Source organism: Trachurus trachurus (genome assembly GCF_905171665.1).
Source record: "Trachurus trachurus genome assembly, chromosome: 10".
In the NCBI taxonomy this organism is placed as follows: domain Eukaryota; kingdom Metazoa; phylum Chordata; class Actinopteri; order Carangiformes; family Carangidae; genus Trachurus; species Trachurus trachurus.
In genome coordinates, this window is record NC_139894.1 from 8,164,263 (window position 1) to 8,177,238 (window position 12,976).

Consider the following 12,976-nt stretch of genomic DNA (forward strand, 5'->3'; position numbering starts at 1 on the left):
ACTCAGTGTCTCAGTCTCCACTTCAAACAGGATGGGATCACAGCGAGGGCTCGTTTTAATTAGACTGAGTCGGTCGTGTTGGATGGACAGATAGACGAGAGAGAAACCACACTCACTACGAATGGAGGAGTCAAATGAAGGGATGTAGTCTGCAGTCATTCTGGGAATAATTACACTAATTCCTCTGATGGAGGGCAATTTTCCTTCAAGGCACAGGAAAAAGTTGGGGACGGGTAAACTTAAATTACAAGAATTAACCTGGACATACACAGTATATATATCTATTTCTGCCAATTCACTTATGCATTAATTTTAGATTCAGAGATTATCTACAGCATTCCCACACACTGAATACAACTGACTGTGAATAATAACGCAAAGTTGCACAGATTTACGGATTCATACCAATTTTTCCTGAAAATGTTACCAGCAAGCAACTTTATATCGACTTAGAGACAAACCTCCCAGTGGGTGGAACAAAACAAAATTAACTTGGCCTTGAGACAGTGTCAATCAATTACTTCCTCACTTGTGATTTTCTTTTTCTTTTGTTTCTTTTTTTTTCATGGATGACAGTTCTTCATCCAATAGACTTACAAATGGTCAATTTGGTTTCTGAATCTGTGGTTTTCACTATCGTGCTTCCACAAAAATTAAAGAATCTGCAACAGAATTCAGTGCAACAGTACCTTTGAGGAAAACAAAGCTCCTTGGGTGTTGGTGTTACGACTTAAGACTCCCCCACCCACACCACGACGTTGCCCTTGACGACGTCGGTGATCTCACAGTTGAGCTTGTTGAGCCGTCCATCCAGGATGAAGAGGGACTCTCTGGACGGGGTCATGAGGTACTGGCCGAACAGTCCGCTGCTGGTCATCACCCTGTTCCTACTGCTCCACGGCCACTCAAACGACTTGGTGGCCTCCTTCAAGCTCTTGATCATCTTGACTTTCCCGGTGCTCAGCTCCACAAACAGAGCGTCAGTTTGGCGACCGGAGCTGCCGAACACGTTGTACTGGTGGACCTCGGTGAAGGAGCGCTGGAACGCCACGTCGGACAGGTGGAGGTTGGTGTGGATGTCGAAGGGTTCCTGGATCTCTCCGCGCTCAGAGACGGTCTGGATCCTCATCAGGCCGTCGCCATCGTCGACGGTGACCAAGTAATGACCATCTGGAGACACGTAGGGAGTGCCGGTGACATCGCCGTTCTGGCCAATCGCACTGTCCGTCACACTGTCCAGGATGAGCTGAGGTTGTGTGGCGCCGGTGGAGTCGGGTCTGCAGTTGACAAAGTAGTAGCCGCCGAGATGGGTGTAGGCTACGGACTTGGGGATGCAGTTGTACTCCCTCAAACTGATGTTTTTCACATACGACAACGTCTCCAGGTCGATTTTGTGGAGGACAGGCTCATTTCGATGAAGGATGAGGCCAAACCTGTATTGAATTTAAAGAAAAACAAAGATTGGATCAATAAAACACTCCTGTCCTGTAAAACCCCAAATTATTTATACAAGAACATTTGATGTCAAAACATCCATTAATTCTGAGAATCATATTCCCCGAGAGCGGAGACTACCAACTTCTACCAACCTTCCCTCCAGTGCCACCGCAAGATTTACATTTTTGTTCATTTTTTGTTTTTTGATATTTCTCATTTCTCAACAACTTTTGGATGGATTGCAATAGTAGTTAGTCGCACACATTTATGGAGCCTGGAGGATAAATCACAGTACTTCTAAAGAGTTCACCCATCCTCTCAACATATACCCACTTTGAATGTACCAAGTATTGGACATTCATGGATCCCAGAACATGTAAACCCAATCATTTTGATGATCTGAGGTTGACATTTGTATCACATACTTTGAATGACGTCACAAAAACAATTTCATTCAACAATGACATTTGAAACATTTATGTCCGTCACAAGATCAGTCATCATGGTGACCTCTTGTTATTTCATCAAACGCCATTATGAGGCTACATTTTCATTTAATCCAGTACTTAATGACTAAATACTTATCAATTGGTCTCAACAATACTAAGTGTGATGCTACTTAACATACAAAACAATGTTGTACCTACAGTATGAATATGAATTTTATGGTTAGAGGGCTTGAATTTTTGGTTAATCAAGACAAAATGTAAAGTAAAAGATAGTAAAACTGATTTAAGAAAGTTAATTTGACCAAGTATTGTATATGAAAATGTATTGTTTCCTGTTTTAAACAGAGGAATATATCAGTTAGACGTTGAGGTTCTTTTTTATTTCCATGGCTTATGAAATTTCCAGCAGTAAGTGGTAACGTCTTGAATCAGAGCAGCACCATCTACATATCAAGATGACGTCAACCTGAAACAAGAAATGCAAACTGATTTTCACAGGGTAATTATAAGAATCTTTGGACTGGCATAATTTCAAAGAAAGGTTAAAAAAAATTAGATGTTGCTGAGAGGTCCATTTAACTACTTGAACAGGCAAATTGTGGACCCTGACAATCTTAATATTGGCAGTCTAACATTATCTTTAGTTTCCTCTCTAATAGAATTACTGCAGTGTTTTATGTGGGCATGGATCAGTGGAAATGCTCCTCATTACAAAAACCTAAAGAATCTTTTAATGGCACATTACATTTTAACAGCTGAACTGGGCAGAGGGGGGAATATGCAAGGAGCTGACAGGCCTCAATTAAATGTGAATACCAGCTGATCGATGCTGACAGGCACTTCAATCTCGCTGTTATTCATCATCTTTTATGCCATTTGAGCACCAAGCTGTCTGTACCTGTGAACAGAAAATGGCTGTTTGAAAGCCACGAAACACATTATCATCCCTGTGGAGGGAACCATCGATCCAGAGATGATTCTGTCCACCAGGTCCAGACGGGAGGCTGCAATGGGCCAGACAAGATGAGATCTGAACTGATCTGAACTGTATTTTTAGTTTTTTTTATGTAAAAAAACAAATTACACATTAATGCTAAACTGTCTTTGATATTAGTGTCACTACACTGAGCCAAATTTGGACCTTGAATTGGGCACCGCCCGACAAATTTCAATATAGATTTCTGCCAAGTTTGTTTTCCTTCGATTTGTCGCTGCTGTTGACTTGATGAGTTGCTGCTAGGTCAGAAATTCTAGTCGGCCGTCGTACTGTTTGAACAGATCTGTAATCAGACTCCCCACAAAGCTGCAAGCAAAAGATCCATCATAAACCAGAATGAAGTTGTCTTATCTTTATTGGAGTAGCGTTTTACATTTGGTGGCTACCTGTTGTCTTGACTGAGACAGTGCTGTGACAGAAAATAAGCTGAACTTCAGATCATACTGTCCATATACTATACATAATGTCCAATATTAGAAGTCTGTTTTAGAATAAAAAATAGTCCGTTTTTTTTCAGATTTTTATGTACTAATTTATTGGAGCTGGTGGTTTTGTGTTGACTGTCAGTGTTGGATGGATGTCTATAAATAAAAAATGACATTAGCTTCGGATTTTAATGTGAGTCCAGAACAAAACTGTCTCACATTACTTACATTTGAGTGTCTCATTTGATTAGACAGTGCATTGGCCTGACTGCTGTCACTGTTAATTTTAGACTGCACAACCAACAGCCTTCACAGCACTGTGTGTGTACAGCAGCCAAAGCTAACCAGTACTGCTAAACAACAATTAATATTTTACTGGAACTGCAGCAGCAGAACAACAACAAAAGATTCAGTACAAAAGTACTGAATGTGATTGTGATACCAAAACAATATCACTAGGAGGAATGAGTTCAGTATTTTTAGGTGCATGAGTGCTGAGCACAGCTATCTAAAGGAGCTACATTAAAGCAGAAGTAAGCGATCCGGTCGTTTTGGCTAACTTCGTTAGACACACAGCCCTTCATGCCGTTCTCTCTCCTCATTGGATAAAGGTTGTAGGATACAAGGAAGTATACAATACATTTTCTCCTTGGCTTACAGCAGAGCAGAGTGACTGACAGACCCGTGTTTCGGACCAAACACTCTATGTAAGTGATATAACTATTTAAGACTTATATTAACACAAATATTCCGCTTACTTCTGCTTTAAGGTGACATTTGACTTTTAATGTCAGTACAGTGCCAAATAAATACAGTAAGTCAATACATGGATGATTATCTTTGAGATATTAAGTTGAGTTCAAATTTTAATTTTAATTTATTTATTTAGGATAGCCCCTTGAGATGAATCATCTCATTTTCGAGGGGGTCCTTCCACAAAAAGATACAATGATACAATGTCAGGTAAAGAAATACAAATAAAAACAAATACATTGAGACACACACACACACACACACACACACACACACACACACACACACACACACACACACACACACACACACACACACACACACACACACACACACACGCACGCAAGAGAAGGCTCTCCTAACCCCAGCTAATCCACAAACGGCCAGATATCAGAATAATAGTAAATTTGTGATATCTAATCTATATCAAATTGAGCTGAGAAACTATGAAACCTATGATTCACTGTTACAAGTTTCCATCTGTTTACATCACATAAACTTATATTAAATCCTTTAATTACATATAATAATGATCTCATCTTAGAACTTCAGATGTAATTAGATGCAATTAACATGTACGTGGTTTTTAATTAAAACTGAAAATTATTTCATAACTATTATTACCGTCACAGAAGAAAAAGTGAAATTGCCTGCTCCAGGCTACATTTACCTCCTGTTATTCTTGAAATAAGTCTCATTTAATACTCATAACTGACTTGGAGACAGATTTATTCCATCTTCTAATTCAACAGTTATGAAATTGTAGGTCTTTGGCTATTATGTCAAATCAATTTAAGAGTCTTGATATGACTGGGAAAGCTAAACTTGTTAGATTAAACTCTACACAGGCTGGTTCATGAACCGGTATTAAAGAAATAAGCTCTCATTGATTTTTTTTAAATGTGCAGTTTAAACCTGGACAAACGTGTCCCTCTCTTATCCACTCAGAGACGGAGCTGAGGATTTACTGACTGATATTACCACTCCGCTCGTCAAACACTGTTGAAATTGTTTTGCAATGGGTTGTGTTCAATATTGTGGCTGTTGTGAGAAATCGATGAGTAGTGCTCACATGCTGTGAAATATTGGTAACATGCTTAGAAGCTAAAGGTCAATGGTGCATTTATCCCACAATGAAGAGATTATTTTCACCAACAGTGAGACTTTTTTTTTCCATGTATGAAAAATTCATAATCAGACATTGTTTGGCCTTGCTCTGATCTGAACACAGCTGGGTTGCTTCATTGGCAGACCCAGATTGCTCTCAGCCAAACTGACAGCTGCTGTTTGTCGTTTCTAGTTTCTACTATTGATTAATACATTAAAGATTCTCCCTAGTTCTGCAACAACAGGACTGTGTTCAAATGAAGCTCCTTCACATTTTATTATCTTATCCTATTTTCAGTTCGGGAATAGGCTGGGTGTGTGAATGTCTAACCCTGATATAATGTTTACTTTGAGGTTCAAGTTATAGATCCAGAGGCCAGAATTCATGAACCCAGGGCAGAGCAGTGAACGCTGCACAGGAAAAGATATCCACAGCACAGCAACTCTCACTTACCCGTCCTGCATCATAAAAATAGTGAATCAACATCTCGCTCGGCTTGTTTTGCCAAGAGCCAGTCTGTGCAATGATCAGAAATTTGTGACAAATAGGTGCAAGCAGCCGGAGCTGCAGGGAGCGGTAGATGTGGCTGAAAATACGAAATAACAGGGTTTTTTTTGCTGACGAGCCAAGTCCCCCGACTGTAACTCGATGGGTTTAATGAATGACAGCCTCCAGAAGTTCCCGCTTGCTCTGTACTGTAGTAGCTGCCGAGGGAATCCCCAGTCATTAAACAATTCCCGGAAGTTGGTGAATATATGTCGGCTATTCACACACTGCTCATGCTGCTAAATCGACTAATCGATGCTGCGATGCTGGCAGCAGACAAATAGCTGTGTGGGTACAGAGAAAAGCCACGAGGCGGCAGTTAATTCAAGCTTTTCCTAATATCTGCAATAAAAACAGCTGTCGAAATGAAATAAACAACAGCCATGCACATGAACACAACCCAAAGCCTTTCGTGTACTTCATCTGTAAACTGAGATATTCTGGCGAAGATATAAAACGACCACTTGACTGTTCCAAGGATGAACTTCAGGATTGTAGCAGCAGTATAAACACAAAAATCAAACCAAGAATTAAATTCAAGTTTGTTTGGACGAAAATTAATTCAGTTGAATTCAACAGTTACATAAATGACTCCTGAAAGTGAAAAATTACAGTAATAACCTCTCAACATTGCCACTGTATTATACAGAAGAACTTTGTATTGGTATTTTAATTAGTTCATAATCGAATTGGAGATGTTAAAATTGAAGTTTCTTAACCACCATAGGTTTTGAGACACTGTTTATATTTTCAGTGGAAGCTCAAAACACCAGTCTGATGCATGAAATATTGAAGTGAGAACATCTATTTTCAACATAATCCCAAGGCGGCAGAAGCAGACATGAAACATGCTGCATTATAACACTGTCTTTTCTGTTGTGGACAGATACCAGGAATTTGCTTCTTGTATCAACTTGATTTTTCAAGTATTTAATTTCCTGGATTAACCAGATATGAGTCGTTCGTAACAATGGATTAGTCAAAGGACAGAAAGGTAAATCTGCATCTGAAATGTGACACACCCTCTGCTGCGCGCTGGGTTTTCTCATGTTAAACATAATCTCTTGGTTTTAGACTGTAAATCAGACAAAAAGAAGGCGTTAAGACTCTGGGATGACGTCTGACATTTTAAAGACAAAACTAATCGATAATGAAAATTAGAGCAGTTAGTCAATTAGCATATCCAAAGAATTCTTCTTAAACTATGAATCTAGTTAAACACTTGTTTTTACAAGTGGAAAGGTCAAATAGTTGACATTTCCAGCTTCTACAAAGTAAGAATTTGTCGTTTTCGTCTTCTCACTGTGGTGATCTGTTTATCTCTTGATTTTTAAATCACAGTTTTGATTTCACAGCTTTGCTGAGTAATTTCATTTAAATGGAATATTTTCCTTCTGCCAATAACGGGTCATTAATATTCAATGAGATCACCTTGGGTTTAGAGAAATTACAAGAGGAGTTCTTCACAGATTTCTGACTAAATACTTGATTAAGAAAATGATTGGTTATAAAAATGGTCTAAAATTATGTTGTTATATTGTGAGGATTTTATCCACACTGCCGTGTCCACTGAGACGTAGCTGTACAGTGACAAATCACTTTGGTCACAGTGTTTGTACAGTTAAACGCCGACACACCATTAACTGGTGAGATACACAACATCCATACTGTGTGAAGGTAATTGTCATTGTTCTGTGTTTGTGTGTTTATGTAAGTGACAGTCATGTTCCAGCAGCAGCAACAAGGAGCTTATTGTGAGCTTCAGAAATGATGAGCTGGTAAAGACGACAATTTTCAAAGGCAAAAAAAAAAATGCAGCCACACTGTCCTGCAATCTTCCATGCAGGTCTCGGAGGGTCTAATTACAGCTGTGATGAAATTAGATCCCAACACAGTCCACCAAACTCAGCTTCACCACACACGCGCACACATACTGGACTATCACTCACAAAGCCTCCAGACCTCCAGCTCGTTCCTGGCCACACTCTGACAACAGCCACGTGTTTGAATTGATCATCAACTTCAAGATTTTTGCTGATTCTTTTTTTTGCATGCATTTCCATCCACGTTTTAGTGCTAATTCTCAAGTCAGCTGCCAATGTGCAGGAGAAAGAAGGTAAACAAACGGGAAAGTCAGTGGCAAAGAAAACAAAGGTGGCAAAAGAGAGAGAGAGAGAGAGAAGAAAAAGAAGAGTTTTGAAGATTTACTATTCCAGATATGTTGTCTTGGAAGAGTTATAATAACAGCCATGTCTGCTTACATGGCCGTGTTAGGAGCAGTTCAGACTAGAGATGCTGGAGAAGGCAAACGGTTGCTTGGTCATTTATCCATTTCCATCATCTGTATCAATACAGCAAATTTTTCACCCTCCCCCTTGTGCAAAAAAATTTGATGCACACTTTTGGCCTTTCCACTGAGGTTTTTTGAAGCGCAAATTCAAAATGTGCATGAAATAGGTGGATGGAAACATGACTCAAGTCTGTTATGATTAATGTTATTCAAAAAAAGCCTAATTGACTATTGACACAAAGTCTGAGGATATATACCGGTAGATCTAAACATTATAACTGATTTAGTGTTTTAAAGTTCACCCTGACTGTGTGTGTGTGTGTGGTCTTTTTGTTTAAATCAGCACACACGACCTGCACTGCATTCACTATGAGGCCGAGCTGATTCAAGGCTGCTCGGTCCAACCGATCGTCAGCGTTTACTTACCATTCAGGACGCTTAGCAACACAATTAAAATGCCTATCCTCGTTTCAGTGATAGAGCCGGTAAAAACAATGTGCTTAATCACTAAGCGCCTTCCTCAACACCACCAGATATTTATAAGGACGAGCGATGTGGGAGAGGATTTTATTGGAATACTTTATTTTAAGTAGCATTAGTGGATAGAAACATATTATGAGATATATGCACACACTCAGTGGTCGTTTAATCAGGCAGATCTGTAGCTACACTACAACTCTGCCCTGAAATGTGCTTCAATGATTTTCTCCACTGACACAGAGCTGTTCATTGAATCATGTGTTAGCACTGAGGTCATGTAGTTAGTGGTTGTGTTGTATTGAACTACATTATCTACAGGGGTGTTTGTAATGTTGAACATAAATGAACATATAGCTAAACATTATACCAACTTACAACTGATGACCTCACAAGATAGATTTTCCAATTAACACATTTCTAATTGTCAATAAAACTGAACATTACAAACATTGCGTGGGTTGAATTTATATCAGAGCTGTTGTGTCGGATTGAGCTTAATAAAGTGGCCACTCAGTGTAGATTCAGTTCCTATTTGTTTTAAGATTAAAGATTTCCCCAAAGCTTTTGATTCCCTGCTCCTTGATTCAGAAACTGAGAAAAAAAAAGCCAAAAAAGAAATCTAAATCTCACCAATCTCCTTAAAATTCTCATAAATCCTCCAGAGTGAAAAGTTTACGTCCTCAGTCAGTCGTGTTTATCGGCTGAAAGTCCCTAATTTTCAACCTCAGCTCTTCTGCCCTTAAAGCCCCCCTCCAACCACCCTTTTTAGTTATTGTAAAGCATTCTATGTGGTCTTTAAATTGTGATTAAGCCAAAATCACAAAACCTGTGCCATTTCCCAGGGCTCTCCTTCTGCAGAGCACCAGTAGCTCATTAGCAATGCGCCTCTGAGTGGTGGGCGGAGACTGCGCTGCTGTGCACCCACCCAGCAGGGGGAGCTCCGACTTGCATAGATCCCCTTTAACTCATTTTATGTAGAAGGCTGCTGTGACATCACCGCATTTCATCTTGACATTTGACTTTTGTAGAGATGTAACTTCGCAACCGTATAGTAAAGTTTCTAATTTCACTTTCAAGGAATTCTTTCTCAAGTGTTGAGCTTCTATTATTTAAATCACACGGCCGTGCTGCCTCAGGTACGGAAGCCGAGAACGGCCAGGTCCGTATACATTTTTTTATTACCGTTTTCTCGTGATAACGACTTATTATTTCGTTATCTCGAGATAACAAAGTCCGTTTTCTCGTGATAACGAATTAATTTATTTCGTTATCTCGAGATAACAAAGACCGTTTTCTCGTGATAACGGAATAATCATAGAATGTGTCGTTGACATGGTTGCCTAGCAACAGGAGGCTACTGTTCAGCTCGAGCATGGGGCAGTTAACTTTAGTCTACTCTAGCCTACTCACTGGTGTGATTATTGTCCACACCAGCTGTCAACAATAACTTACCAGTAAGTTACACTTAACGTTAGTTTGTATAACGTCACTGTGCTGGGTTTATTTAAGGGGCTACCGGCCGGTGGTCCTGGTGGTCCCATCGATCCTGTTTCAGCTAAGCTAACGTTAGCTACTGGCTGCTGCTGTCAGAAACCACAACCATCAGACACCTGTTGCCTGCGACCACTGACATGTAGGCTAATGTTAATTTGGCAAGACAGCAGTGTTCATGGTGTTCATGAGCTTTATCTGAGCAGCAACTAGCTAACATTACCTTAGCTGAAGCTGCCGGATAACGTAGTCTACTCTCATGTGTTTATGCTAACCTAACCTGTAGCCCCTTAAATAAACCCAGCTCAGTAAACAAACTAACGTTAAGTGTAACTTACCGGTACTTCATTGTTGACAGCTCCTCAGAGCAGACTCGTTAGTGGCAGCTCTTGAAGGCTGAAATCAGGATGATGTGATCACATTAATCAGCTCACTGATACGAGTTCTACACATGGTTCTGATTATCCCACGAAAACATCTCTTCTGTTACGTTAGATCTGTAGATGTGTAGTGTTTCCAACAGACTCGCTTTAGTAGCCTCCTGCTACGAACATAGGCTACAGCGGCTAACCAGCTGCTACCATGGATGTATTATATTAACCCCGTAAACAGAAGCGATTGCACCGGGGAAACATGTTGCTAGGCAACCATGTCAACGACATATTCTATGATTATTTCGTTATCACGAGAAAACGGTCTTTGTTATCTCGAGATAACGAAATAAATTAATTCGTTATCACGAGAAAACGGACTTTGTTATCTCGAGATAACGAAATAATAAGTCGTTATCACGAGAAAACGATAATAAAAAAAATATTATGGACGTGGCCGTTCTCGGCTTCCGTACTCAGTAATGTTCGATCTAAACATTGTGTGTGTGTGAGCATCTTCTTTGGTCCATGTGGGCTGTGAATGCTCCAGATAACAAAGTGGAGGGTTGTTTGGAGAGAGGAGACTCATTTATATGATTCCTGTATGAAACGATACAAAGGAGCAAAAGGCTTTGAACTCCTGCCCTTATTCTGCTGCTCTCGTCGAGCGCTCACACATTATAGTTTCTCTTTTTGCCTTCATGTCGTTATCTCCTCTCCTTGTTGGTTTTTATAGGTTGGTTAACGACACTGGGGAAATGCTGAACATAATAGTAGTAGTAATAGTTTGAGTGGAACCATGTGTAGCTCTGCAGCCGTCTGGACTTTTAGTAATTAAAAAAAATCAGTTGCTGTCAACTGGCCTTGTTGCTTTTGGATCCATAACATAATCAGATATCAACGATTAATTCAACAGGGCTCATGCAACAAGGATTTGTTCTGAGGGGATCTGGCCATGTGCTCATCTGCAGCACAGATAGACACTGGACCTTTCTCCCAAAACCTCTATTAACAGACAAATACACACTCGTTCTCACACACAAAACACCCATCCACATCATTACGGCAGAATTGAGTCTTGGAGAAAAGAAAAAAAAAAAGTGAATAAAATGCCAATGGGGTGAATTTAATTTGAAAATCAATTTGCATTAGGAGTGTTCTTGGATCACGCAGTACGTACCTGATGTGGTTAATGATGAGGCTGGAGGCGGGAATGAAGAAATCATCCACCCTGTCGAAGCGCCGGCCGACCGGCTGCGTGTGCACGGTGTGGTGAGAGACTCTTCCACTGGCCTGATTGATTACCTGGTGAACACCAACAGAGGAGGTGGTGGGTGTTTAACATGAGCCTGATGAATACACTCAGTGCTGCTGGTTTCCACTCACTCAGCTCTCTGACTCACACGTATCTGTAGCATAACAACCAGAGCACATTAATACTTGTACAATAAATATGTTTATCTTTAAGAGACGGACTCATAAAAGCAGTGTCCACTCGAGTATAGCACTTTGTGTTTTGCCTTCATGTTTATCTTGTTGCTTGTTTGCACAGACTTCAGATAAAACCCTGAAAGCCTCTTCTCGTGTCGCTAACATGATATGTGCTCTTGTCACTGGCTCCTAAATGATAGCTGTGCAGGCATCAGCTCGGCTGTCGGCAGGGTTTGCTTTGATTTTTACCACACAATGCACAAAAAGCTAATTTGCCTCAGACCAAACTCTGCTCCATGAATTCTTGTGCAGGGTTTTCAAATCAAACAACTCGAGATGAATCTCAAAGGAGACGAGGGGGGAAAAAAAATCTTTACATATTTGTTGATTCTATTTATAGCGTATTCTTCAATTGTCTGTCACGCAGTGTAATCTTTAAGTATTTGGACCTTGTTTTCAATCTGAAATGAAACAGTGTCTGACACTGAAGTTCTTCTGCTTGAACATCAAAGTGTTTACATCCATCTAAGATCAGTGACTGAACTATGACCTTTAAATGTTCCTTTGAACAATATAGTTAAACCAGTTATGTATCAGCCAATTCTAGCTTGTTGCAGATATATACCCATTATAAAATCACAAATAATGAGCAATTTTATTGATTACAGACATAGTGAAAAATGAATGTTGCAATTTCCATAAGCCCAAGGTGTTGACTGTCTTTTATTGTCTCAACAACAGCCCAGAAACCTAAATAATCTATCATAAACAGTACTGTATATGAGAATATCAGAGAGAAAATCAATATGTAATATCAAATGTATATTACTTTCTGATTGTTTTTCTGGCATGTGACTAACCAACCGATTGTTTAAAACTTTTTTTTGTGTTTCTGATATTGAAGTAAATAAAAAAGTAACTATCAAACAATTAATGAGAAGAAATTGCACAACACAAACTCTCTGTTGGTGCAGGCCTCAAAAATCCATTATTGATTAGATTATAGATGTGACTGTCCTCACATTAAAGCTCAGAGTCAGCACTTTGACTCAGAGTTTTTATTTCAGTTCCACTGAGCTGGAGTCCAGAGCCAAAACAATTGAAAATGTGTCACTGTCCAAATACTTGCTCACTGCACTGTAAGTGACTATTAATTACCCTCATCAGGCGGAACAAACAAATCAACAATTGAAAGTCC

At 39.7% G+C, this 12,976-nt stretch overlaps 1 protein-coding gene across 1 annotated transcript in view; it reads right to left on the reverse strand.

The window, feature by feature from the left end:
* Window positions 1–730: 730 nt before the first annotated feature.
* Window positions 731–12,976, reverse strand: part of fstl5 (follistatin-like 5) — a gene marked incomplete at its 3' end in the record, with an annotated part of 160,540 nt that continues 148,294 nt past the window's right edge. Inside the window, exons 15-16 of the mRNA XM_083980598.1 lie at window positions 11,528–11,652; window positions 731–1,433 (exon numbers count right to left, since the gene is read on the reverse strand). Of these exons, the coding sequence (XP_083836724.1) occupies window positions 731–1,433; window positions 11,528–11,652 (828 nt within the window). The remainder of the gene's footprint in view (window positions 1,434–11,527; window positions 11,653–12,976) is intronic.